Source organism: Xyrauchen texanus, chromosome 39, assembly GCF_025860055.1.
Source record: "Xyrauchen texanus isolate HMW12.3.18 chromosome 39, RBS_HiC_50CHRs, whole genome shotgun sequence".
In the NCBI taxonomy this organism is placed as follows: domain Eukaryota; kingdom Metazoa; phylum Chordata; class Actinopteri; order Cypriniformes; family Catostomidae; genus Xyrauchen; species Xyrauchen texanus.
The window spans coordinates 26,758,065-26,785,757 of NC_068314.1; the positions used below are offsets into that span (position 1 = coordinate 26,758,065).

Genomic DNA, 27,693 nt, shown 5'->3' on the forward strand with positions numbered 1-27,693 from the left:
TTCCTGTCTCCTATATTACAGATAATACTTCAGTTTATAGACTTAAAGATAAGGTTCTGTCTTTTTTTAATGCATACCATAGAAAAATGCACAAATTCACTATTTTCTAAAGGAGGGATTTGAAGGCTTTAAACTAATGTCTATATGTCTATATGTTCACACATTCTTTGACATTCATATCTTTGACATTGTGTGCTGCTGTTAACTGATAAGAAACAATCATATATGGTATGGATTAAAAAAACACCCATACTAAAACAGATCATAAGTTAATAATAAGTTCATAGCCATTGTAAAGTACAAGCCACCTTTGACCACACATCAGTTGAAGTATATGCAGCAACCATAAACAGCCTACAGTTAGGCTAACTAACTATATTTGGTGGAGGATAATTCTGATAATTATTAATAAAAAATTTAACTTTTTGGAACATTGGTGTCTTTTATCATATTGCTGTTGCCACTATTTTATAAAAACAATAAGCCAATATTACATGTATTGCTTTAATCAATCCTTTTACATGCAAAACATTTCTTCTGGCATATTGCTTATGTAGGATCAGGATGTACATTAAGATGCATGACTAATGCCTGCTATAATAACTGTAGTATACAGTATCATACATTATGATGTATTATGTGTGACTTAATTGTTAAATGATTTGTAGTTACTGTAGGGAGTCCCTCTATGTGCTTGCATGTGTGTCAGTTTCAGCTCCAAAGGGAGGCGCACAGGGTAATTCTTAGAGAAGATCAAAAAAACAATTTTATACTCTAGTGCAGTTGTCTGGAATAAACTACCAGATTCTTGGAAGAGTATAAAAATGTGATAGGTTTTAAAATAGAGCTTAGAAGATGGCTTTTTAGTTTTTGAAGGTTTGATTGTAAATGAGTGAACTGTTAAACTCTGGCTTGTCTGTATTTTAAGTGTCGATTGAAAATTAATTGTAGTTTTAATATGTTGTAAATAGGGTATTTTGCATTCTCACCTATGTACATGCCTCCATCTTTTTAAATTGCACCAAGGACCACAATGGAAAGAAGCTTTTGGCTTTATTGTGTTTGTTTTTATCCTCAACATTATTTTTTTTGTTGTATGGGATGTATGTATATCATTGTTGTGCAATATTTTGTAAGTAAATCTTGTCGAAAAAAAAAAATCAAGCACACAGAAGCGCCAGCCCTCTCCTGTCTCACTCTCCTGAGCTCACATTCACCCTTCTCAATCCACAATACAAGACAGGAAGCTTGACCAGAGAAGGTACAGCAGAGGCTGCTTTTTTCTGATTCTTTGGAGCATCTAAATGACTCGGAGAACAGAGTATTACTTGTGTTCTGAAGCTGGATATCTCTTTTGCTTTTAAATGTGTATGGTCATATTTGCACCGGTAAGTCTTAGCTTTAGTTTCTCTATTTATCTGTAGCAGGTATCAGGTGGTTCATAGTTGTGGACAGTTTGACTACTATTGACTACTATATTACAGATGTTTCTGCAATAAGGTGTGAGATTCTGTGATTTTTCTTTTAAGTCTATAGCAGTTTCAACCCTAATATGATTCTCTTATAATTACTTTTTAATCCAGATTCTTTTCAATTATTCAACTGCTTTTGAGCAGCAAATGCATGCTTTCCAGAGAGCCTGAACTCACTAGGTAATGTGGAGTATACCAGACAGCATTATGGATAAAATAGAAGCATCCAGTTCATGATACTCCCACCTCAAAATCCTATTCTTCAGAGTGCCAGACACCATTTAGCTGCTAACATCTTTTGCTCTATTGAATCATTCGTAATTCTGAATGAGTGAGATGCCTATTTCTGTTAGCTTGTGAATAAGTCATTATTATAGTGATCAATGAATATGCTGTGCTAAACGGGGAATTGGCATCCAGTGTATCTCAGCAAGTATCTGGGGGTAGACATTCAGAGATCAGATTCCCTTCACTCAAACTGATCTTTGCTATTGTGAGCTTTTTGATGTTTCAGAAACTAGATTTAAAAATGAAATATTCCAGTAGTTGTGATTGTTGAGTGATATGCTGGTGAAGGGCTCCACTGCATATCAGTCTTTAGGTTACCATGGAGACATTCTGAATATTAGGCATTTCAGGTATCATGTTTGGAATGCATATCTGTTCTCCCAATAGAGTGAGTTTCAGAGTAATAGTCATATATGTAAGTCAATCGTAGGTTTACATTTTTTTACATGTCTCATTGTAGGTATCATGACAGTTTCCTGGGGAAATTAGTGTGACTAATTGAGGTGCTACTACAACTCTTATTCTCTTTCACACAAATAAATCCCTGATGTTGGGCATGACACATTGTGTCAATGTAGTGACACTAGGGGTCGAATTTGGGAGCTCCAATCATTCTGATATTTGAAGAAAGGCCAATGAGAATTGGCGAGTAGAACTTGCATGCCACTCCCCAGACATATGGGTATAAAAGGAGACGGCTTGCATCCACTCATTCAGGTTTGTGCTGAGGAGTGGCAGGAGGGACACAAAGTCTCATTCCCTCCATCAGGAAACCGAGGTTGCAACAGTAACCAAGATGCTCCCTATCTGTCACTCTCTCGATGTTGTGTCAATGTAGTGACACTAGCGGTACCTATACAAAATACCACAACTAGCTGAACTTTGTTCCATGGATCGGTGGTGAAGATGCAGGCAGGCTACTGCGTGCCTAGTAACAAGTGCATGCAGCCCCATCGTAACCTTCCCAACACCCTACATAAGTGTCATAGTCGTAGTCCCCAAAGGGGGGACAAGATGTACTTACAATGGTAATAGGTCACATCAGCTGTTTTGACCATTTCTCTTTTTTCCTCTTTGAAAATTAAAATTCACTTAGCTGGTACCAAGATATATTCGCGCCGGGGAAGGTGTTCTTTTCTCCCATGGAGAAAGGACACCGCAGAGACCAGATCCTGCCTGAAGGGATGTTAACATGTGGAGAGCACATCACATGAACTTACCCACCAGGAAGTACCACACATGGAAAGGAGTCCTTGTGGTAGGTCCTACCTGGAAGAGAGGAGCTCTACATGCGCAATGACTGGTGGCAGAGCAGAGCTCTGGGGCACAGGGGAAGACACAGGTTTACCATCAAGGAAACCGTACCATGGAAAACACCTCATTTGGGATTACCAACAGGGAACCACTACATCTGGAGCACCTATCCCAAGTACAGGGGCTGACCTGACAGGGCATACTTCATGAGAACTGGGCCTGGAATCGAATTCCTCTCCCAAATTCGCCTGCCACAGTGTGCTGGGGATGGGAAGACATCCAGGGTTTGCCAGTCCCAGGAACTCACATAAAAGCACATGTTATCCCCTCAGGGAGGGGAAAGGCGCTGAGTGCAAGCAGTACACCCAGCCAGCTGCCTGCATATTTACCTGTTCGTACCTGCTAACACACGGGAAAAAACTGGCTCAACCCATCTCGGGACTCGAGTCTGAAGCCAGTGCTGAAGCAGTCTAATATGCATCAACCCAAGTGGCGTAACCGCAGCTGAGGACACCATATGCCCCAGGAGCCTCTGAAATTGTTTCAGTGGGACTGCTGTTCTTCCCCTAAATGACATCAGGCAATTCAGCTCGCTCATGAGGTGCTGCATCATAGTGACTGAGTACAACCCTATCCCATGAAAAGAGATGCTCTGCACCGGTGAGAGCTTGCTTTTTTCCCAGTTGACCCGAAGCTCCAATCGGCTGAGGTGTCTGAGCAACAGGTCCCTGTGCGCATACAATACATCTCGAGAGTGAGCTAGAATCAGCGAGTCATTGAGATAATTGAGGATGCGGGATGCCCTCTTCCCTTAGCGGGGCAAGGGCTGCCTCTGCAACTTTCGTGAAGATGCAAGGTGACAGGGATAGGCCGAAAGGGAGGACCTTGTACTGGTATGCCTGACCCTCAAAGGCAAACCGAAGGAATGGTCTGTGAAAAATCGAGACATGAAAGTATGCTTCCTTCAGGTCTACTGCCACGAACCAATCTTGATGCCGGATGCATGACAGAATGTATTTGTGCATCAGCATTTTGAATGGGAGCTTGTGCAGGGCCCGATTAAAAGCTTTCAGGTTGAGATTAAGATTAAGGTTGGGGTTAAGATTTTTTTGGTACTATGAAGTAGGGGCTAAGGTACAGGTAAAACCCTTCTTCATCTTGGCTGAAGGAACAGGCTCTATTGCGTCCTTCTGTGGAAGGACTGAGTTTTCTGCATGCGGAATAGTTAAAACGAAAGCCATTGAACCTGGGCGTGTGCCTGGCCAACTGAATCGCATAGCCAATTCGGATCATCCTGACGAGCCAGCACGATGGGTTGGAGAGCTCTAACCATGCCTCCAGACACCATGCAAGGGGCACCAAGGGGACAATCGCCTTTTACATACCTAAGGATGGGGCCTCATGACAGGGCGGAACAGGAGCTGCCACGTCGAGAGGCCTTGCATCCCAAACTCGTGGCTGTGCTGAGAGAGATGTTAGAGCACTTACTTCACTCCGCGTACCCACCATAGGACGAGTCTGAGATGGGAGAGGAAGCTGGGCGACTTTGTGGCGTGCCACATATCCAACATGCTGAAACACTCAGGGGTGTTCTCTGTACATATCTGTGTGAGGAGGGAGAACCTGCTGTAAATGTGCCACATATCCAACAGATTCAAACACTCTTAGAGGTGAATGGAATGCCAGTGGATTTAGTCTACACTGATTGGCTCCAAAGAACAAATATGAATGAGTGGATGCAAGCCGTCCGGGGGATTGGCATGCAAATTTCACTTGCCAATTCTCATTGGCCTTTTCTGGGTGATTGGGGCTCCCAAGTTTGACCTCTAGTGTCACTGCTTTGACAAAACATCGAGTGAGTGACAGATAGGGAACTTAACGTTTCTCTGTGTTCCTCACATATCTTATGATATCAAAACACTTACTATAGCATATAACTTGTAAAGCAATATATTTTAATGTCTGCATTACATAACTAACTACATTTATAAGCTTGTTCAACTGTAATTAAATTGTGCTGTAGCTCAACTGTTAGAGCATTGCACTTACAATCCAAAGGAACAGGGTGTGAGTCCTGAAGAGCACTCAAGTCAACATTTGAACCAAAGTGTCATAGAAGCACAACAACATGATGTGGTGGCTTTAATCATAGCGTTTCATCTCACATATGCTTTTATGACACAATCAGATAGGTTTGGTTTAAGATTTAAGGTAGGATGGTAGTTTTGTTCATTTAAACTTGATGGACCTTAAAAACCTCATCTGTTTGGGAGAACATTTAACTTGCTTTTGGCACAACACAGTGGAACTTTCACCTCGGAACTGCCGCAGTAAATGTAATTAACCACTTGATGTTGTTTTTGCAAAACTGTTGCCACAGTCACATAATTTTCTGATCTAATTTTCTGACATAGATTGAGGTGGGACTAACCATCAAAGATGAACAGATAAGAATGTTTAAGAAACTTGTTTTAAAAAAGTAAAGATTTTTGCAATCCCATTTGATTCTGCTAATGGCACAGAAATTACACACTTCATCTTTAAGATTTTACAAATACTGGGCTTCATTCATGTATATATATATATATTTATTTTGCCACCAAGACCTTTGTATACGATTGCAATAATAGTACTCTCCAAAAAACAAAAACAACAACTCAGAACTATATAAAATTACATTTTAGGGATCTGAGTGCTACATTGATCAGTACACTTTCATTCCTTCAGATTCAGTTTAGAAGGAATCTTAGTCTTTAAAATCTCCTGATTTGTGAAGATATTCTAATTTTATTTTATAATCTCATTGTAAAGTGATCAATGGAAAGGAGGAGGTGAGAACCGGCTTGACGATGAAAATAATAGTTTTAATGATAAACTTAAAAGACAACATAAACACACACATGACGGACATGTCCGTAAACGATCTCTCTCTCCCGCACGATCCTCTGCAGTCGACCTTTATCCCTCGGCGGCTTAATTAGCCTAATACAGGACCGGGTGTGTAGGATCACAACCCGCCCCCGCCCTCCACCCTGCCACACTCATTTTCTATAAATCAAGAATCCAGACACAGTACTCCAGACCAGACTTGCCGCCAAGCAGAATATCTCACGTTTTATTTGATCGACTCGATTTTATTGATATTTGATTGTTTTTGCCTACAGTTTGCTGATCCTGATCACAGCAGTCCGAATAGTGTGCTTCGCAAAAGGAACATTACCCTGCGTCCATGGCCATGCAACAAAGGGCTCGTCAGACTCATTTTACACGCTTAGGGAAAAGATTCCAGGACTTTGGCGTCCCGGAATGGAATTTTATTTTTCCAGGCCAACCCTAGTTGTAACTATTCCTGAGATGTCTATGCCTGGCAGAGACTGAAAAGCTTCCGCCATGAACACTAATAAGTACCTTTTCACAGCTTGCGCTGTTTTCCCTTTGCCTTGTCGCGTTTGAAACGCCACATTAACAGTACAGTACACAAACTTTTAATATTCGCAATACCTCTCCCACTACATTATTTTTAACTGCTCAATCAAGTTTGTTGTTTTACAACATTATGCCAGTATTCCCTACACTCCATGATTCCATAACAGTGCTGCAGATGTCTTAAAGGAGCCAAGCGTCTTTTGAATCATGAACGATCGGTTTATGCGATCTGCCAAATTGCCGATCACCGATCGAGTCATCGGACGTAGAGCCCGAAGCCATTTGTTTTGAGAATAATGGCTGGCTGATGAAGTTATTGGCTGGCTAGCCGGCTCAGCCAAAACCTAAATGGCTGCTGCAGCCGCCAAACTTTTCATAGCTGCAAATGGCTGAAGCTGCCACTTCATGTCTACAGATGTCTATGTTCAGTGGTGGACAGTAACGAAGTAAATGTAATTCGTTACTGTACTTAAGTAGCTTTTTTGTGTATCTGTACTTTGCTGAAGTATTTAAATTTGGGGAGACTTTTACTTTAACTCCACTACATTTCAAAGTCTAATATCTTTTTACTCTACTACATTTTCAAAATCAGTCGTTCCTTTTTATTTATGAGTGGATTAAAATGTAACTGGTCAAACGAGCCACCAATCACAGTACAGCGCGAGCGCTTTGTTTTGAACTTGCCTTGGCGGCATCTGCTAAGCGCGAACCAGGGGTGCGTTTCCCAAAAGCATCGTCAGCCAACTATGGTAGCAAGTTCCGTCGTTATCATCATAGTTCAACGAGTCGGTGTTTCCCGAAACCATCGTTCCAACGAACATTCGCAAACAGCATCGCAGAGTTGTGTGGTTGCAACGACAGCTCTCAACCTGTGGTTAGAAGCAGAGTTTCTTGTTATTATAACATGTGGGCTTAATAAATTATTATCTTGAGCCAAATAAGCAAGATGACATTCAGTACAATCAGTATCTTTTATTTAGAAGACATACAAATGTCCTTTATGTCTTTTAGTTTGTCAATAGATTTAAAGCACCGTTTTTGAAGAGTGCGCATGTGTGAACGTGCTCTAGTGCATAAGAACGAGCCTATGATTGAATCTGGAAATAAAGCAAATAACTGAGAAAAATATGAGAGAGTCCTCAGATGACATGTCCGTAATTTATAGCAAAACATCTAGCATTAATTCGAACAGATTCATTAAAAGTAGTTTTTAATCCACCACATGTGTGACATCATTAACCAACGTGGTTAAACAACCAATTTGTGACAGTACGGTTTTGGGAAACAGTCGTGACTAGCAAGTTGATTTCTTCAACAGTGCATCGTACTACGGTAGTGGAGCAGCAAGTTACGTCGTTGTATGGGAAACGCACCCCAGAGCCATTAAATATGAGAGTTGCTAACATAGACGGTTGCGACAGTGATCTCGCCGCCGCGCGGTCACGTGATTCGTGTAGCTCTCAATAGTTCCAAACAAATTGCGTTGCCAATTATTTTAAGCGGGGCAGAGAGCAGCAGCTATTATTGCCGCAATTATCGGTAAATATTGACGCATCATGTACATTGCTTATTATGTTGACACTAAAATGACTTGCATATAATAGCATTGTTTTTCTGGAGAGTAGCAGAAACACTGCATTAATACGTTTTTGTGTTTAATTTTGGAGGGAAATTGGCTGCTTCCATAACATAGAATATATATATATATATATATGTATGTATGTGTGTGTGTGTGTGTGTGTGTGTGTGTGTGTGTGTGTGTATATATATATATATATATATATATATATATATATATATATTTATATTTAATGGCATTGTGCAGGTTTATGTGAATGTATCATAACATTAGGATGTTAATAATTATGACCATAGGCAGCTCGAGAAAAATATATACAGTAAATACTGTAAATGTATTATACCTTATGGGAACAGTCCCTTCCTCAAAATTAAACACACAAAAATTTATTCAATTCAAATATATATATATATATATATATATATATATATATATATATATATATATATATACACATATATATATATATATATATATATATATATATATATATATATATATATATATATATATATATATATATATATATTAGTAGTATATATATATATATATATACACACATCTGACTAATTAATGTCATATTATTAATAGATTGGTGTGCCAAAAGTGACATTAGTCTTCATGTAGACTGAGTTAAGCAAGAGTCTTGTGACAAATTATAATAGGACATTATGGCCATAAAAATCATAGTACTTGGATACTTAAGTACATTTGAAGGCAAATACTTTTGTACTTTTACTCAAGTGAATTTTTAAAGGCAGCACTTCTACTTTTACTTAAGTAATATTTTACCTTGAGTATCTTTACTTTAACTCAAGTACATGGTATGTGTACTTCGATCCACCACTGTCTATGTTATACTGATTTACTAGATCTCAATATTTCCAAGCAATGCATGGCTTACACTATATTTCTACAAAATGCAATACAATGTAATAAAGAAAACACCAGATTTTACTTTCACAACGTATCTACATATTTATTTTGTAGTCTGTATGCTACTAAACATTTTCACATAGCCTACAATGTGTTGTGTTTAGGCTAAATGCATGTAGGCTAAGTTGTATACAATAACTTGGCATTATCATGGATGAAGCTTATCATATTACACCTTGATTAAGAATGCAAACTTTTGTTGAATTTTATGAGAAATCTACAGACGCAAACAGACGAAGTGTAGTAAAATAAAGACCTAAATGTGTATTTCGGACTTTTTTTCACCACAAGTCTGAAAGAAGACATGTTATTGAAGACAAATATCCAAAAATCTCAAAATTGACCAGTAAAAAAAAACTATGTTTTTGCCTGCCGTGTCTCGCCTTAATAAACACACACTGTTATCAGTAGCCTATTATTTTGGACAAAGTTTTGCACATTTCACTTCAATGTACACTGAAGCATGCGTCGTGAATTAGCAATGTGGAAGCGGTGGTTTGTTACTGCAGTAATATCACGTTCAGTGCTATAAATCTCTCCGTTCCAGAATATTTGGTTCATAACATCAATCTTTGATTCAGGTGTTTGTGCAACCGTGCCCTGAAGATTTAACAAAAGTCTGGGTAGGCCTAAGTTAAGAAAAAAGTAAGTAGGAATTAGGAAAGTATGTGAGAAGTGAGATCAAAATTACCTTGCTTGCTTCTTTCCGCCATTTCACCTCAGTGTGAGAAAAACATGCATCGCTTCTTCTGTACGGAAAACGAGCAATTTTAATTGGTCGTCAATTCACTGTGAGTCTGTGTATCGTAGCAACGGGCACAAGACTGCGCTGTTATGAATCCAGTGGGAAAATAGATCTTGTGTATTGTTTATATATTTCGTGTGTGTATGTCTCTATGTGATAGAATTATTATTTGATGCAAATAATTCTAGCCGGCTCAGCCAAACTTTATCAGATGGCGGCTCAGTTTGGCTTACGAAATTATTGGCTGGCGGCGGCTGAAATTCTAAATGGCGCAAATGGCGGCGCCTGGCGGCGGATTCGGGGTCTAATCGGACGTGAATAATGGCTGATACCGATTGATGGCCGATTGATTGGAGAAGCCCTACAAGTTGTAGCTATCAGTGAGAAGTGAGAAAGCCCATTCTCATATCAGTTGCAAGAATGTGTTCTAGGCCAGTCAGTTTTGTTATCAGAGAACTTGTCTTAGGTCATTAAAGGGATAGTTCACCCAAAAATGAAAATTATCTCATAATTTACTCACCCACATGCTATCCCAGATGTGCATGACTTTCTCTCTTCTGCAGAAAACAAATTAAGATTTTTAGAAGTATATTTCTGCTCTGTAGGCCCATACAATGCAAGTGAATGGGTGCCAACATGTTGACACTCCAAAAAGCACATAAAGGCATTATAAAAGTAATCAATGTGACTTCAGTGTATTAATCCATAATAATACACTGGAGTAACATTGTATGAAGTGATATGACAGGTGTGGATGAGAAATAGATCAATATTTAAATACTTATTTGCTTGAAATTCTATTCCCTGCCCAGTAGGTGGCGGTATGCATGAAGAATGTGAATCACCAAAAACACAAGAAGAAGAATGTGAAGTGATCTGTTTCTCACTCACACCTATCATATCACACCTGAAGATATTGATTTATCCACTGGAGGCAAAATTCTGGCACTGATTCAATTGCATTATATGGACCAAAAGAGCTGAGCAATTCTTCTAAAAATCTTAATTTGTGTTCAGCAGATGAAAGAATCTAGGATGGCATAAGGGTGAGTAAATGATAAGAGAATTTTAATTTTTGGGTAAACTATTCCTTTAATAAGGCTAGCCTTTACAATAGAACCAGGGTCTAAAAAAATAGGTTTGGAGAGGTTTCCGTAAAAGGGATAAGTGTTGAAGATGAGAAAATAAGGCGCGATAGAGAAATAGAGAGCACATCTTGGTGTGATCACTATTAAGAAAGCTGTTCTGGTGTTTCACTCAGTGTTCATAAGCATTAAGGAACACTTTGCAAATGTGCTTGACACACTGATAAGTAAACACCTTCAGCAGATGAGAATTAATCATGTGTTTACAGAGGCACCATCATAATTAAATTTGTCTACAGTCTCAAATGAGGCAGCTAGTCCAGTATGTAAATTAACCAACATGGGATTAGAGCAGTGGCGGGCCATGCATTTACAGTCTAGGCCATTGTGATTCATGCCTTTAAGAAAACCCAGATTCACAATGAATAAGACAGCCTATGCCTTTGGACACAGTATGTCGCAGCTAACTAGAATTAATACTCAAGCAAGCATAATTTTAATTGCAGCATGACTGTTTTGTTAAATGAACGTTTTCCGAACAGACATTCAAAAATCATAATTTTTCATATGATTCTACCAAGGAGGTCTATAATACCTGGAAAAATCTATCTAACAATATTTACAATTTAAACGTTGCCTGCAATACATTTCGTTTTGTCAGGGCTTCCTAAGCAACCAAATGGCCCGTTTGCGTCACGTTGGGTTAAACGCCTCGTGGTCACTATAATGTGGTTCTCGGTGGGGCATGTGATGAGGTATGCATGGATGCCGCGGAGAATAGTTTGAGCCTCCACACAAGCTAGGTCTCCGCGGTAACACGCTCAACAAGCCATGTGATAAGATGCGCGGATTGACATCTCAGACGCGGAGGCAACTGAGATTCGTCCTCCGCCACCCAGATTGTGGCAAGTCTCTACGCCACCACGAGGACCTAGAGCACATTGAGAATTGTGCATGCCAAATTGAGGAGAAAGGAGTAGTCGATGAGCGTAGTTCGATTAGGTGTTTTGTTGTATTTCCTACTGAAACAGGAAGTGGGGCGGGATATGTCAAGTAACTCAGCCCATTTTTTTTAAATAGCCAATAGACTTTAGTTTACAGCCACACACACATACCCCTTTCCACCATGCTGCACATGTCAGAGCATTTACCAGGGAAATTTGAGAATTGATCTCAGTACTGGCCAGATTTTCCAAAGACGATTTCCAAAAATCATACGGTAATTTAACTGACAACATTAAACCACAACCAGCCCACAAACACACACTGCACAGCACAGGCTTTGATTACGACAAAGCTGGAACAGAGGCGCAGGTCCAATGCAGATGAATGAGTAACAAACAAGTAAAAGATAAAGGGCCCTACTTAAGCACTATGCCTTTAGTGTAGCGCTATGCGATATACGTCATCTGCGCAAAGTCAATGGGTATGGCCATGAAGTATTTATATTTTTTGTGAAAGCAAGCTTGCAAGTCTAAGTGCAAGTGGGTTGGCGAAACCATGTGTGCAAAGTGCTATTGGGCTGGGTCAAGTGCAGTTTAATTCTGAGGTTCTTCTCTGGTAATTGAACTGTCTAAGTCCTATTATATATAAAAAAATGTCCTGTCAAGCAACATCGATATAAATGAAGACAGACCATTCATAAGAATTTGGTAGTGTAAATGGACTGAATGCAATGCATCCCATGATCTGTGACTGTATTGTTGGCTGTGCTTCTCGTAGGCGATGTATGAGTTGTATGTTCTATATCAGCCTCTCTGTTTGCTCTCATCCTGCTCACCCATTTCTTACCTGCTTGAAATATGCTTTGCTTTTCACCAGTTGTAATGTAGTTTTTAGTTTTTAGTCATTTTGATTTCTCTGGGTGGGAAACAGTATCACCATTCACTTATTCTAACCATAGAGTCAACTTGACAAAGACCTTATTGACCTTATTGTACATTCAGTATGCAAAGAACTCCAGACAGCATGAGTTGTGGAAAATCAGATGTGATCTAGGAGATTTATACAGCTTTGTACCATGTGTGCCATTGAAGATATGGGAAGTCTATACCTCACAGCCTCGTTGTCATTCCCATTAACTCTTTCCCTGCCAGCGTTTTTAAAAAAAAGTTGCCAGCCACCGCCAGGGTTTTTGACGATTTTCGCTAAATTTGAATGGCCCGCAGAATATTTTCTTCCATGAATATATGAAGATGCTATATATCACAATAAAGATCTGAGCCTCTGCTTTTAGGCAAAAAAAAAATAAAAAATTTATTTTATCTTCATTTGTTCTTTTTTTATTGCGACTTGAACAGAGGTCGGTTTTGTCAAAAAACAACATTTCAGACAAAAAGCTGAGAAAAAGGCATGTTTATGTCTGATATTTTGAGCTTCTCAGTACTCCACTTCTTCATGTTTGAGACGATCGCAGTCTGTTTCTTTGATCAAAGAGTTGCGTACTCTTTCAAAACATGCGGAGGGGTCTTCCTTACCGTATAACACCTAAAACACGGAAACCCGGAAAATTCCGTGTTTGGCAGGGAAGCGTTTTTTAATAAAACACGGAAAATTCCGTGTTTGGCGGGGAAAGAGTTAAGAATTCAAGATGGCGCTAGCGTGAATAAGGTAGAGTGGGACTTTTTTATCCATTTGGAATTGATTGGATTGTGAAATATGATCTCTATTTGATAGGTGATAGATTGAACAATAAAAGGCATTGGGGACATCAGCCAAAAAAAAAGAAAGGTTATCTCAAAGTCGTCATTTCGATTAACAAATACAAAAATAAATAAATACATTGGAATAATGCCTACAGATGGATCATTCTCAGTAATTAATCTATTATGTGATCAATAAAAACACCTATTCTATATCCCCTCAGCTTTTTGCCATCTTTGCATTTGCAACATGTGGAGGTTACTCTGGGCAACTGCGGGTTAGTGTGGACTGCGTCAACAGGACTGACAGCAACCTCAGTATTGGCATCAACTTTGCCTACCCATTCAGGTAAGTCTTATCTGACGCTCCCTGTGTGTACTTCCTGTAGAGAAATAGAGAAAAAATGAATTATCTGGCTTTGATTCAGTACTCTAATACAGAGATAATGCTTTTAGCTTTCCATTCTCTTGAGAATGTGAATGTTTAATTCTGTAAGTTTTGCCAGTTACAGAACTTTCCTTCTGATGAGCACAGTTGACTGGATTCACATGATTTACACAAATATGTGTCTTGTAACATAGGAGTATTACAGCCATAGTAGGCCATAACCTTATATTATGGTTCTAACCATATGTTTTCATACACTAAACTTGTGATTATATTGTAACATGTATCACACTATAATAATTCAACATTGTTTCCATCATCTTAGCTTCATACTCTTGCCAAAGTGGATGGTTCATTCCACTGCCTCTGTTGCAAATCTTTTCTGGTACATAATGTATAATATATGTATAGTGTATTGTGACAAAAATTGCATGTTAAATAAAAATAAATTATATTTACTATCATCAAATAAACTGTGACATCTAAAACTGGATTAAAACTTACTGACCCAGTTATTCAAAATTTTGCCTTTGAAAATTGTGAAAGTTTGAGATGCTTTAATATGATTCTTAAGCTTACAGATATATATGTGTACACTGTATATATATATATATATATATATATATATAAGCAATATCACAGAGTGCGATATGGCCCTACATCAGCACTGCTGTGATTTGGCCGCAGATAATCACAGCAGTGCTGATTTAGGGCCATATAGCACGATTTCGAATGTGATATTGCTTATATACAACAGTTCAATGGACAAGTACATTTTTTAAAAATTAGGAAAAACTGAGTACAGTCATATAAACACATTTGTGCATTTATCTAGAGAAACTGCAATGTCCTCAGCCATTTTAAACAGCACCCATTTTGTAATTAATCAGTCTGTAGTGTCTCTTAGCTGTGATGAGCCGTAGTGCTGAAGTTGTTTGTTTAAAGCCGTTTAAAGCTATTTTCTAGCTTTAGTAGTAGTAATACAATCGATCACGTAGAGCTGTTTTATGTAAACACTAGCTGATGCAGATTCACTTCACGTCATCTAACTGTCTCATATTACAGAACAGAACCTCTTAACACATATGCACTGCTCTTACACTTTAGTTTAGAAAGGCAAAATCACAAGCAGAGTGATACACACACAGTGAAGCGTTGGAGTGCTGATGGTGTCAGACCATCAGTGCTCATGGCACGTCTCTCGTCCAATCAGATTCAAGGACCGAAACTAACTGTTGTATATATATATATATATATATATATATATATATATATATATATATATATACTATACACTGATCAGCCACAACATTAAAACCACCTGCCTAATATTGTGTAGATCCTCCTCGTGCCACCAAAACAGCACCAACCCGTATCTCAGAATAGCATTCTGAGATGTTATTCTTCTCACCACAATTGTACAGAGCGGTTATCTGAGTTACCGTAGACTTTTCAGTTTTAACCAGTCTGGCCATTGTCTGTTGTCCTCTCTCTCAACAAGGCGTTTCCTTCCACAGAACTTGCGCTCACTGGATGTTTTTTGTTTCTGGCACCATTCTGAGTAAATTCTAGAGACTGTTGTGTGTGAAAATCCCAGGAGATCAGCAGTTACAGAAATACTCAAACCAGCCCATCTGGCCTTTAATAATGCCAATAAGTTTGTATATAATGAATATATACTTCATTCAATTGAACATGTGAAAAATACATTCAATTGAATCTGATGGTAAAGTGCTCTGACAGATGAATTTCCGTACCCTGGCAATTCACAGATTTTCTGAAGCCACTCTTAACTTGCTATAGATTTTCCAACTCTAAATACATAGTTAAATTAAAAATTCAACTATTTCATCCATTTCAAATGTCTTAGTATTTCATATAGTTCTGTCTCTGGTATAAAGTTTATTCAGAAGTTGGAAGAGATGAGAAAGCTATTCTTCCTAAAAATAAATAAATAAATAAACAAACATAGAGAAACAACCTCACTCTAATGTCAAATTAATTTATACTCAATGTGGCTGCCACAAAATATTGTGTGCTACATTCATACACCAGGTTCTTTGTGGTAATAGTTACATGAAGTCATACACTGTCAGTTTAAGCAAAAGAAAACAATATAGTACTGTAAAACATCAACACTATTATTCTCTTTAAAACTGATTCAAATTGAACATATCAAAACTGTTTTGATTGTTTTTGACAAACAGGAATTATTTGGTAGAACATTATGTGTCCATGTTGCAAGAACAGGCTGTTTGCATGGCTTTTTGCCCCGAAAGGTCAAGCACACACACAAGATGTTCTGTATAGGCCAGTGTGATGCTTTGAAGTAGCCCTCAGGTCTTCCTCTGTATTCACTGAGTTTCAAGTTCATAGATAGTAGAGGAGGATAAAACAAAAATAGATGTACTGTATGATATTAGTAGATTTTTGTCTGAGTTTTTTTCACAGTTTCAGTATTCTGTATATTTCAGTATTAAGTATAACAATTAAAAAAAAAAAATATTGCCAGACCAACTGGCTTCTTTCAACACATTATCGAATCAGCACAATCCAATATCGGTCGACCTCTGATTAGTATTTATTTATATTATGGTGAATAACCAATTTTAATGTGATATAGATGTGGAAAACATGTCTTGAGTATTTTCAGCTTGCAAATAGCCTACCCTGTTCGATTGATATATTAAAGCTACACTATGTATCTTTTTTTTGTTGTTGTTGTTAAAAAAATAACAAAATGTTATTAATGAAATAGTGCAACAAAAATCCATCTTCCAAAACATGTCTTTACCCAAATACACTTTGATAAACCTATACTAATGATTTATATTTTAGAGCTGTCGGGACAGATTTCTCGGGAACTTGCATACATATGTCATTCGCCTTCGCATGTTGACGTCATATCTGTACACAGAAAATAATCTCCGCCTACTGTAGCGCGTGTGTGGGAGTAGCATGAAGCTGAAAGTTTGTTGTCACAATGAATGAGAAAAATTTAACATGGATCATTCAAAACGGCAAACCTCAGGGGATTCACCAGTTGTAAAAACAAAGAAACCATGAACAGAGCAGAGTCTACAAGCAAAAAGGGAAAGTGACAGAGTCCGTAATAAAACCCAAATCAATATCGGCTTGGCTATTCAGAGGTGGCGACAACTGAAAGGATTTAAATGCGACCCAGAGATGGCTTATTTCTTACTCAACAGGTAAGATATTTTATTGAAATGGTTTATGTATAGTTGTGTAATCACACACACCCACACGTCTGTGTGTGTGTAGTGAAATACAATAATTATACTGTAATCAGTGCAGAACATATCACTTGCTAGCACACGTGTATATTTTTCTTTACAACGGTATTCATTTCTATAAATAAATCCTTTAATCCTAGGCTTACCAAGGACATGTGAGTCTTGAAATGATATTTACCACTGGTTAGTAACAATGGCAATATATAAATTAGTTACTTCCGTGGTCTATTTGGCCAGAATATCCTGCAGTTATAAAAAATATACAACGTTTGACCTTATCAATCGTTATGTTTAATGTTAACGAACGTTGCCTAACTTGTGTAATGTAATTTATTTCAAGACATAAATGTTTCAAATAGGTCAATACAACCGCATAAGATATGGCACTTCCTGCTCAGATTACATGTTTTCGGAAATCCGTCTTTTCCTTTCTTTCGTTATTTATTTGTCCATTCGCTCTGATCAGATGTCCTGTATCCATGTGTACACCGATGCCTCGAACCACATTCATCCACACAGAGGAGCAGAGCTGAAGCACAACCAAAACAATGTTCTTCCGCAAGAAGCATGAAATTTATTTTTATTTATTTTTTATTTGCCATAAGGCCATGTAGCTTTAAGGCCATGTTGAATGTGTGCCCCTGCCTGTTTAAGAAGATTCTGTGATACGTGATTTATTTTGAGATTGTGTTGGTTTGTTTTGGTATGGGGATACAGTATTCATTTTATTTGTTCATGACTTAAAAAGTCTTACATTTGATTTTAAAAACTCTGCAGCAGCCCTGTGAAGGTCACAGTAAAAAATGGTCTACCTGATAGTTTGTATGACAATTATACCTCTCTCAATTTGTATGATATGTAACAGGTTGAACCGGGTGGATTTTGATGTGCCAATGTGTGGGGGAAGGAGGCAAGAGCGGCTCTACCTGATCGGAGACTTTTCCTCCTCTGCTGAGTTCTTTGTCACCATTGCTGTCTTCGCCTTCCTCTATTCCCTGCTGGCCACTGTGGTCTACATCTTTTACCAGAACAAGTACCGTGAGAACAACCGTGGACCTCTCATTGTGAGAACTGCTGTATTTTAGACAACCAAAATGCAAATGTCAATGCCTTGCTGTCCATCTTTTCCCTTAATGCGGGAGATGCCTGTTTTCGTTTTCCAGTCTTCAGTGTTTTCACTCGCATCTGCGGATGTTTTTACAGATATTTTGATGTTTAGTGTAATACATTTGTATAAATTGCCTTCTTATGCACTTATATAGCATCATCTTCTCTGATCATCTTCTGACAGTGCCTTACTCGGCAATGTTTAATGAGTTGCTAGATGACATGAAGCTATGGCTCGAGGTTAATTTAATTGATATCATTAACTATGTTGAGTTGTTATGACAAGCAGGGCTGGACTGGTAATCTTGCATACCGGGCATTTTCCCGGTCGGCCGACACAATTTGGGGCAGATCAGGGGCAGAATGTCCATCGGGAGAACCGAGCGGGCCGGTGGGCCGGCTGGGAGACGTGCTGAATGGGTTAAGCTAAAATGAGCCATCGCGTTTTGCAGAACGGACCACAAAACGCTGCCTCGATATGCACAAAAGGACAACGAACAAACACACCCCCCCATAACAACTTTTGGGCTAGTTGCCATGTAAAATCCCAGGCCGATTTCTCTTCCAAGTACAGCCCTGATGACAAGGGATGTGCACGGTTACTGTTTTTAATATTCATTTAACCGCAAGGTTTCGTGAATATTTAATCGTCTGTTTCGTCGGGATGTGGGAACAAAGAATATTTACTGCAATCAAAATTCCTCAAATATTCAAACATTCGAAATAGCAGCATATAAAGTGCACAGAGAGCATAAATAGCAAAATACATAGATCATCAAATGATAAAATCTCACATTAAACTCAAACAAAATTTTACAAATTGTCACTGCCTGTATATGCGATCTGCCCGGGCAGCTTCACATTTCCATGATGGAGCAAATGCAAGTATTGTAATGAGAGTGGAGTTAACACTGCTGTGGTTAAATAGCCTCTTTGGGGAGCTTTGATTTTAAATGGTTTAAAATCAAATGGAATTGAACTTAACATGGCATAACTATTGTATGTAAATATGCACATTAGAGCAAAAGGAAAAACACTGTCTTACTGTTTATAAAGCGCTGTAACTTTCCTTGGTGAAAAACAACCTGGAATCAAGTTTATCAGTCACATGAATTCCACTTTGCAACCTGAACTTCTTCAGAAAGCAATACAGCGCAATGAATGAAACAACGCATGTGTTTCATGATACGTTTATAACAAAATATAGGTCTTTTTATCTTTACTTGGTGTCTAAAAATGTGGTGATATTGCGTGAAACCCTGAAAGAGAAAGCAGTGTGATTCAGCACAACAATCAAAAATGCCCGTCCAGCGCATGTTATCAGTACACAGATAAGCAGTGTGGATGCACAGAAAAGCATGTTTGAACAGGCCCTAGCTCATCCTATACTTGAACACGATGGTTTGTCAGAACTCATTATGTTAGGGTCGGGTTGAGACCTCTATTGCACATGTAGAATAACCGAATAGTAATATTGGTATTAAAATAGTGGCGTGTCGAGCAGTTATCCGAATTTTAACTATCCGTGCACATCCCTAATTATGATAGCTAACAACTGCCCAAGTTGAGCCTGAACTAATTTTTACTCCAACTAACACTTAAATGGTTGTTGTTTTCCACCTTGATTACTCTTTTCGGTCGTTTTTTACATTGCTTCTTATGGAGACCGGAAACAATCGGAATCAGAATCATGCCGTTGTTTTCTAACAAAGTGATTTTTTAGACAAATTGTAGATTGGAAAAGATTTATGAACTGTTTATTAAACATCCACTTCAAATCTAGTTGTAAGCAGGGGCAGATCTAGGGCCAGTGGACAGCCAGGGCTTAGCCCAGAGATATCCATGAGACACATTTTCTCCCCTTTTCTCCCCAATTGGGCATGCCCAATTCCCAATGTGTTCTAGGTCCTCATAGTGGCGTAGTAACTCGCCTCAATCCGGGTGGCGGAGGAAGAATCTCAGTCGCCACCGCGTCTGAGACAGTCAATCCGCGCATCTAAACACATGGCTTGTTGAGCGTGTTACCACGGAGACCTAGCGCATGTGAAGGCTCACGCTATTCTTCATGGCATCCACGCACAACTCACCTCGCATCCCACCGAGAGCGAGAATCATGCTATTCTGACCATGAGGAGGTTAATGTGACTCTACCCTCCCTAACATCTGGGCCAATTGGCTGCTTAGGAAGCTTGACCGGAGTCACTCAACACACCCTGGATTCAGTCTTGCGACTCCAGGGTGGTAGTCAGCGTCTTTACTTGCTGAGCTACCCAGGCCCCCTCCATGAGACATCTTTATACACAGGAAACACATAATAATATGTTTAAAATTTACATAGGCAAAGACTCCATTTTTACGGTCTATTCCTCTTTCATATTATGTTGACAGTGAATCCCAAATTCTTTCCAACCACCAAACAAAGCTATTTTTGTTATAACAAATATATAAATAAATAAAGATGATCTATAATAAATAAATATTCCTTACCCATTTGTCAAGCACATATTACATTATATCATCTTTTCTTATTATACACAAACAAGTAGACAGAACACACGCACACCACACAATTGTTGAAGGCAATTATAATTAAACATGGATAGTCTTGCACAAATAACTTTATGCATCCAGATCAGATCAAATAAGAGTCTGTTACAGGCTGCGTGAATCACACGCGGATATTACAGAAACTAAACATTCATATAATTGTGGTGTGTGTGTTTGGGAAGACTGCAGCTGCACGAGGGCTAATCAGAAACTTTGCAGGATTTTCTTCCTCAAAAATAGAAGTCAGATAAATGATTTTAGGAGTGAGTGAACGTAAAAGGAGACACTGTTTGATGCACAGCGAGCAGAAGAGCTGTTCAAAAGGATTGTATTTAGCAATTTTATAAAAACATTTGGGGGTTTTCCTGAAGCATCCGGGGCTTAAGCCTGGTAAGCCCGCTATTAGCACTGCCCCTGGTTAGAAGACATTACGAAAATGTGTCATACTTAGCATAACTCTTACTTGCTTGCAATTCGTGTTTTTGTTTTATTTATTTATTATTTATGTTGAAGTGTGAGTTTGGGGTGGGGCTATCTTTTTTAGTGTTTGGGAAACATGTTTGATCATTATTTTTGCAATTTCATAAGGTGCCATCAGTGGCGCAATAATTACACAATTCATCTTTCCATTAGTAACTAGAAACAAAATTTGCAGAAAATATTTGTAACACTTTTGTGCTTTCATCATGCTTCCCAGGACTTCATAGTGACGGTGGTGTTCTCATTTATGTGGCTGGTGAGCTCATCTGCCTGGGCAAAAGGTCTTTCAGATGTAAAGGCAGCGACTGATCCAGATGAGGTGATTCTGCTCATGTCGGCTTGTAAAGTGCAGGCCAACAAGTGCACCTCAATATATGGACCCAGATGGTCTGGCCTGAATACTTCCGTGGTAAGACTTGAGTTACTAAGGTTTCACCATTCTAGCTACACATATTAGTTGTATTTGTGCTGTATGTCAGTGCACATCCTTTTTCTGCATTTGAAAAATGTGTGCAGGTGTGCAATTCTATTTATAAGACTTTAGAATGAAACTCTACCTATCTCTTGTATTTATCACCAATGTTGGAAGTAATGTGTCACATAAGGGATAATCTACAGTCCCCTGATAGCACACATACATCAGCCAGGTGCTATTTGATGTGTGTGTTTACATCTGGAAGATGCATTTTTTACGTTGTTTGCTGATCTGCAATATGTCTATAGGACGTATGTCAATAAGTATGTTTTTGATGTCATTAAGACATTCAGCAGATGTTTATGATTTAGAATGTTTGGAAATCTGATCTTTTTAAGATGTTTAGCAGATATTAATTAGATTGTGATGCTTTCTACAGCCGTGGCCAAAAGTATTGGCAGTGACATACATTTTGTGTTTCGCAAAGTTTTCTGCTTCAGTTGTTGTGGTATTGATTCACATTGTTTCTAGATTATTGTGCAGAGTGATCAGATGCATTTTAAATAATTGCAAAAATCTTTATTGGCCAAAAAAATTTACTTTATCGCAAAAAACACATTTCACTATTTTTTGTCCCTGGCAAAAATGACCAGCTAACATAATTTCACTATTCATATCAGCAGCACCTGGGAAAGTATGAACGAGTACTAGTCAGGTGAAATTACTCTATCATTCTGATTGGATTACAAGAGCAGACTGATTGCTATAAAAGGAGGGTAGAAGTGCTTCCAATCGTTGTGTTCTTGTTAGCAATGTTACCTCTAAAGAATGATGTGCAGCCATCATCTCTTTGCATCAAAATGGCCTCACATGCAAGGAAATTGATGAAAAGAATATTGCACCTGAAAGAACCATTTACCGGATCATAAAGAACTTCAAGGAGAGAGGTTCAACTGCAGTGAAGAAGGCTTCAGAATGGCCCAGAGTGTCCAGCAAGTGCTAGGAGCATCTCCTCCTGAGGAGTCAGCTACGGAATCATGTCGCCACCAGTGCAGAACTTGCTCAATATTGGCAGCAGGTTGGTGTGAGTGCATCTGCACGCACAGTGAGGCGAAGACTTTTGGACAATGGCCTGGTGTCAAGAAGGGCAGCAAAGAAACCACAAAAACATCAAGGACAGGCTGAAATTCTGCAGGAAGTGCAAGGATTGGACAGCAGAAGACTGGTGCAAAGTTATTGACTCTGATGAAGCCCCCTTCCGACTGTTTGGGACATCTGGAAAAGGTGAACACTCCCACGAGACCTGTGTCATGCCATTAGTGAAGCATCCTGAAGCCATCCATGTGTGGGGTTGCTTTTCATCCAAGGGAGTGGGCTCTCTCACAATTCTGCCCAAAAACACTGCCATGAATAAAGAATGGTTTCAAAACATCCTGCAAGAGCAACTTCTCCCAATGATCCAGGAGCAATTTGGTGATTATCTGTGCATTTTCCAGCATGATGGAGCACCATGTCACAAGTCAAGGGTGATAATGAAGTGACTCTAAGATCACTACATTGAAATTTTGGATCCATGACTAGGCAATCCCCGGATCTTAATCCCATAGAGAACCTGTGGTCAATCCTCAAAAGGCTAGTGGACAAGCAGAAGCCCAAAAATGTTGATCAAATCCAAGCACTAATAAGGCAAGAATGGATTTCCATCAGTCAGGATTTGGCCCAGAATCTGATATCCAGCATGCCAGAGCGAATTGCAGAGGTTATGAAGAACAAGGGTCAACACTGTATATATTGACTATTTGCATATATTTAATGTTTTTGCCAATAAAAGCCTAAAAAATTATGAAATGCTTATCATTGTTTTCCAGTATACCATAGAAACATGTGAAAAAAATTATCTACAAATACTGAAGCAGCAAACTTTGCAAAACACAAAATGTATGTCACTGCCAATACTTTTGGCCACGGCTGTAGATAAAAAGATTTCAAACAGACATCTCAGAGATGTCTGTGTGAGATCTGGGTCAGTTGATAATTATCACATGGCTCCATCTGATGGATTCCGGATGACTGTAGATTATCCCACTTATTACATGGCTACTTACCAAATAAACAATACATTGTATGTGAGAAGAGAATGCAGAGACTCCAGAAACAGCTGAAATCCCCCTTGTTTGCATCTGTGTTCTGGTGTTTATGTTGTGAAAATGAATGTCTGACTGCTCATTATTAACTTTTAAAGGCTGAGCAGCCCTTCATTAGTTGCTGTCTTGCAACTGCAAATTTGATTATTTTGTTATTGTGTTCAGTAAGTGTTAAAGTACTTTTGTGCATCTCATTTGTATTTCTGTAGGGTTGTTTGGGTTTTATAAGGTAACTTCAAAGTATAATAATTAGTAATGTGTTTTTCCACTGTGAACTTTTTCCATGAAGTAATCAGTAATGTAATTGATTACAATTTGATTACATTTCATATCAGTGAAGGTAGTGGATTACCTTTTTGAGTAACTCCCACAACAATGTTTGTGTCCATTCATTGACAGGTATTCGGGTATTTGAACTTCGTGCTGTGGGCTGGAAACATCTGGTTTGTGTTTAAAGAGACTGGATGGCACAAGGGTGGTGCAGCGAGGTACCCTGCCTCATCTGCTGAAAAACAGGGCACTGCCTTCAACCAACAGGTCTACAACGAGGGAAGCGTTGATCAATCAGGAGGCACTTTTACTGGAACAGGGGACTTTGGCCAATCAGAGTACAGCCACATGGGAAATTACGCTTCAACTGGGCCCATCTCCAACACCAATCAGTAACTCCAGCTGTCTCATTATTGGAATCCCCTTACAGAGGCGACCAATTTCTAAGGGCAAAGTTCAACATTTAGCAGAGGAGTAAATTAACTTAACATATATATATTAAACTGCAATCTTTATTTCTGATGAAACAAAAAAACTTAAAGGCTATCACTTGTCCAGAATATGTTTTTTTTTATTTATTTTTTTTATATATGAATGACAGGGGTCCTCAGATGCACTGTATGAATTTTGAATTAACCTGTCTGTAAATGTTTCTGAAATACCACTGTTTTGTCAGTTTTCCGGATTTCTTATCCCATGAATAATGTAATGCCAGTGTTCACTGTGTTTGCAATATCTGTCTAAACAAAATCTGTGGTGCACATTTATATATGGCTTTCTAATGTTTGAACTGTGTTGATGAACTGCATGAAGTTGTGCCATGTTATCCTAGTTTCAAAAATGTCTGTATAACAAGGTCCCATTGTCTATTCTGGGACCTTTATTATGATCAAAAGGTGATTAAAATGCAAGGTATTAATCCTTGTATTGTAAGAAATACAATCAACGATTACATTCTCTGCCATAATATGTATTTTCTTCTCCCTCAAATGCATTTTTGTTCCTTTTAGCATGCATGCTGGTTTATTAACACAAAGACTATAAAAAGAAAAACACCCCAATACATGTTATGTTCTTGTTCCAATTGCTGTTGCATTTCAATGTGAATGGGTTTCTGTCTTGATATATCTGCATTTTCAATCAATGAGTGTGAACGCTTAGATGCATTTTGTGCAATGCCAATAAAGATATTGTACATTCCTCTGGACTAAACTTACCGGACTACTTCATATTCATTGAAACAATGAGTTTTCAAGTGTGTTTTGATGGTTCCTCTTTCCTCGGGACTCACTCTTCTTTTGGAGGCAGAATTAAGTTTATTCACAATGCTTAAAGTTGCTCTAAGAGATCATTTTGAAAGCCACATATAAAATGTCCCTGTTCCTTAATAGATATCTTACATTCAGCCGATCAGAAAATACACACTCCATACTCCTTTTTTAAAATATGTGAAATGGAGGACATTATGCAGGCACAAGTCATTTCATTCATGTATACACACTGTACTTTAGAAATATTCAGAGCATTATGGTAGAATGCTAGATGCTTCATTGTTTTCTGTTCTATTAACTTTTAGCATGTTAAACAGAATCTGGAGCTACTGTAAATAGTGGAATCGGACTGCAATTAAGTCAGTGGATTTATGTAATCATAATCAGATTGAAATTGATCAGGAGTAGGTAGGTGAGAGTGCAATTTTATGACGTTTTGGATTATATATAAATCCTTTTATTTCTAGATTTCAATTCGATTTCGAAACCCAGATTTTTAATAAGGTTTTCGTAGACTTAAAATGTATGGATCTTTGTTGGATCAGTGAAGAAGTGAATTGAGAAGTGGGCTCACCAGCGATGCTGGTTGCAACAATTTTAAACTTAGAAATGTAACTTGCTCAGAGATACACAGCTCACAACTTGTAGGTACTTCACAAAATGTAATGTGACTGTCATTTTTAATTAAAATGCCCTAGTGGGTTAATGGACTGCCAATAGCGGGCCATTCTGACCTAGTCGTTCCTGTTACAGCACACTGGTTTGACTTCTTTTCATATAGACCTCAGTGCCGTTACCATAGCAATGAAAAGATATGTCATGGCATGTTATAGTTGCTCTCAGGGAGAAGAGCTTTCATATAAGAAGAATAGGACAACCTGAAGTTGCATTTACTGGAAGAAAAGTAAAAGTGCATAGAGATGGAGAAAGGGTGTTAAAGAGAGTGTCTCGAGTAAGGCGAAACACAGGCGCAAAATAGATTGATTTTGTGACCTTTAGGCATTTACCAATCCATAGAAATAAAATAACAAAAACTGCAAATCATGTGGGGTTCAAAAATCTGAATCCACTTGCGTAAAATGCTTACTGAAATGCTTTTTCTAAATAAATAGGGTTTTTTTTTTTTATTACAAAGGATATTACACGTATAACGTTTAAAGGGAAATTTTGGAAAATGAATGCAAATTTCAGTTAAGTCAATTTCACAAATTAGCTCATTTGATCAGCCTTGATAACAGGTTCGGAGCTAGGGGGTTGGGATTGCGGAAAAGGCAATTGCATTTTGGTCATTTTTTGTCTTTGGCACAATTTAGTTTTTTTAGAAGTGGAACCGTTTCTATACAACCACAACAAAAAAAAAAAAATGTGTGCCTCCACAGACTGATCACTAGCCCCTGCCCAGCAACCCCTGTGAAAAACTCCTGGCTCCGCCCCTGCTTGATAAGACCAAGATAAGAAACATAATCTTAAAAAGTAGAATAGAAATTAAAGGTGGATTTAAACTTCATTGTAGCTATAATACATTACTACCAACAACTTTTCACAACATGCACATTAGGATATGTTTTTAAAGTTATCCCACTGCATTGTCCAGTAGTCAGGTTGCACAGCTGCAATATGCATTTGGCCATAATTCTCCCAGATGAAATAATGGTCTCCATTTATTGAAAACCCTGATAACACTGACACATTGTCAAATTGTATTCCACTTCCACACCTTGTGACATTTCGGTGTCTGATTGCCCCATTATCACCAGCAACCTCAGACAAACAATAAAGAGCAAAGGCATCCCTGATGACAATGGAGTGAGAGAATGCTGGGAAAGTTCTCTATGTTTATCTCACAAATCGGAGTAATCCAGCTCCCATGTGCTTTTCCGATAGCCTATCTGTATCTTGTTGGGGTAGGGGGGCTTATTTGGCAACTATAGATGTTTTAAATCATTATATATACAGAAATACAGAGTACATCTGCACAGCATAAACACAGCCACAGTGTCCACACTGTTCCCTCACTCACTCTCACTCAAATGCAGTGCTTTAGAGTCATTCTGCAAGATCGTCTCACTCTGACTTCCCGTTTATGACACATACTTTAGTTCTGGGTATTTAATCCTTGCCATTAAATACTTAAAGTAGACTGTAAGATTTGTTTTTTTACACACAGACAAGGAGACAGACACACAAGATAGTTCGATCATTTGTCTCAAAGTCCTATACTTTCAATGTGTCATGTATTCTTTGGGACAGCAGCGACATCTGATGGTTCAGAGGGGCATAGCATATGTTATTCAGTGAAGTAGCAAAGTTAATCATCATTTGATTTATGCCTTAATCATTCTGTTCATTAAAAAGTTAAATATAATTCATCCCTAAATGTAAAATAGTTT

The 27,693-nt window shown here is 38.4% G+C and overlaps 1 protein-coding gene across 2 annotated transcripts in view; it reads left to right on the forward strand.

Annotated features, from left to right (window-relative positions):
* LOC127632377 (synaptoporin-like) overlaps nucleotides 1-25,234 on the forward strand; it is a 49,395-nt gene extending 24,161 nt beyond the window's left edge. Inside the window, exons 1-5 of one of the 2 annotated variants that reach the window (XM_052110933.1) lie at nucleotides 1,215-1,388; nucleotides 13,652-13,776; nucleotides 17,935-18,133; nucleotides 21,421-21,612; nucleotides 24,162-25,234. In XM_052110933.1, coding sequence (XP_051966893.1) covers nucleotides 1,365-1,388; nucleotides 13,652-13,776; nucleotides 17,935-18,133; nucleotides 21,421-21,612; nucleotides 24,162-24,428 — 807 coding nt within the window. In that variant the 5' untranslated portion in view covers nucleotides 1,215-1,364 and the 3' untranslated portion in view covers nucleotides 24,429-25,234. Of the gene's footprint in view, nucleotides 1-1,214; nucleotides 1,389-13,651; nucleotides 13,777-17,934; nucleotides 18,134-21,420; nucleotides 21,613-24,161 lie in introns of those variants that run through there. The other variant, XM_052110932.1, reaches the window with a different exon arrangement.
* The last annotated feature ends 2,459 nt before the right edge of the window (nucleotides 25,235-27,693 follow it).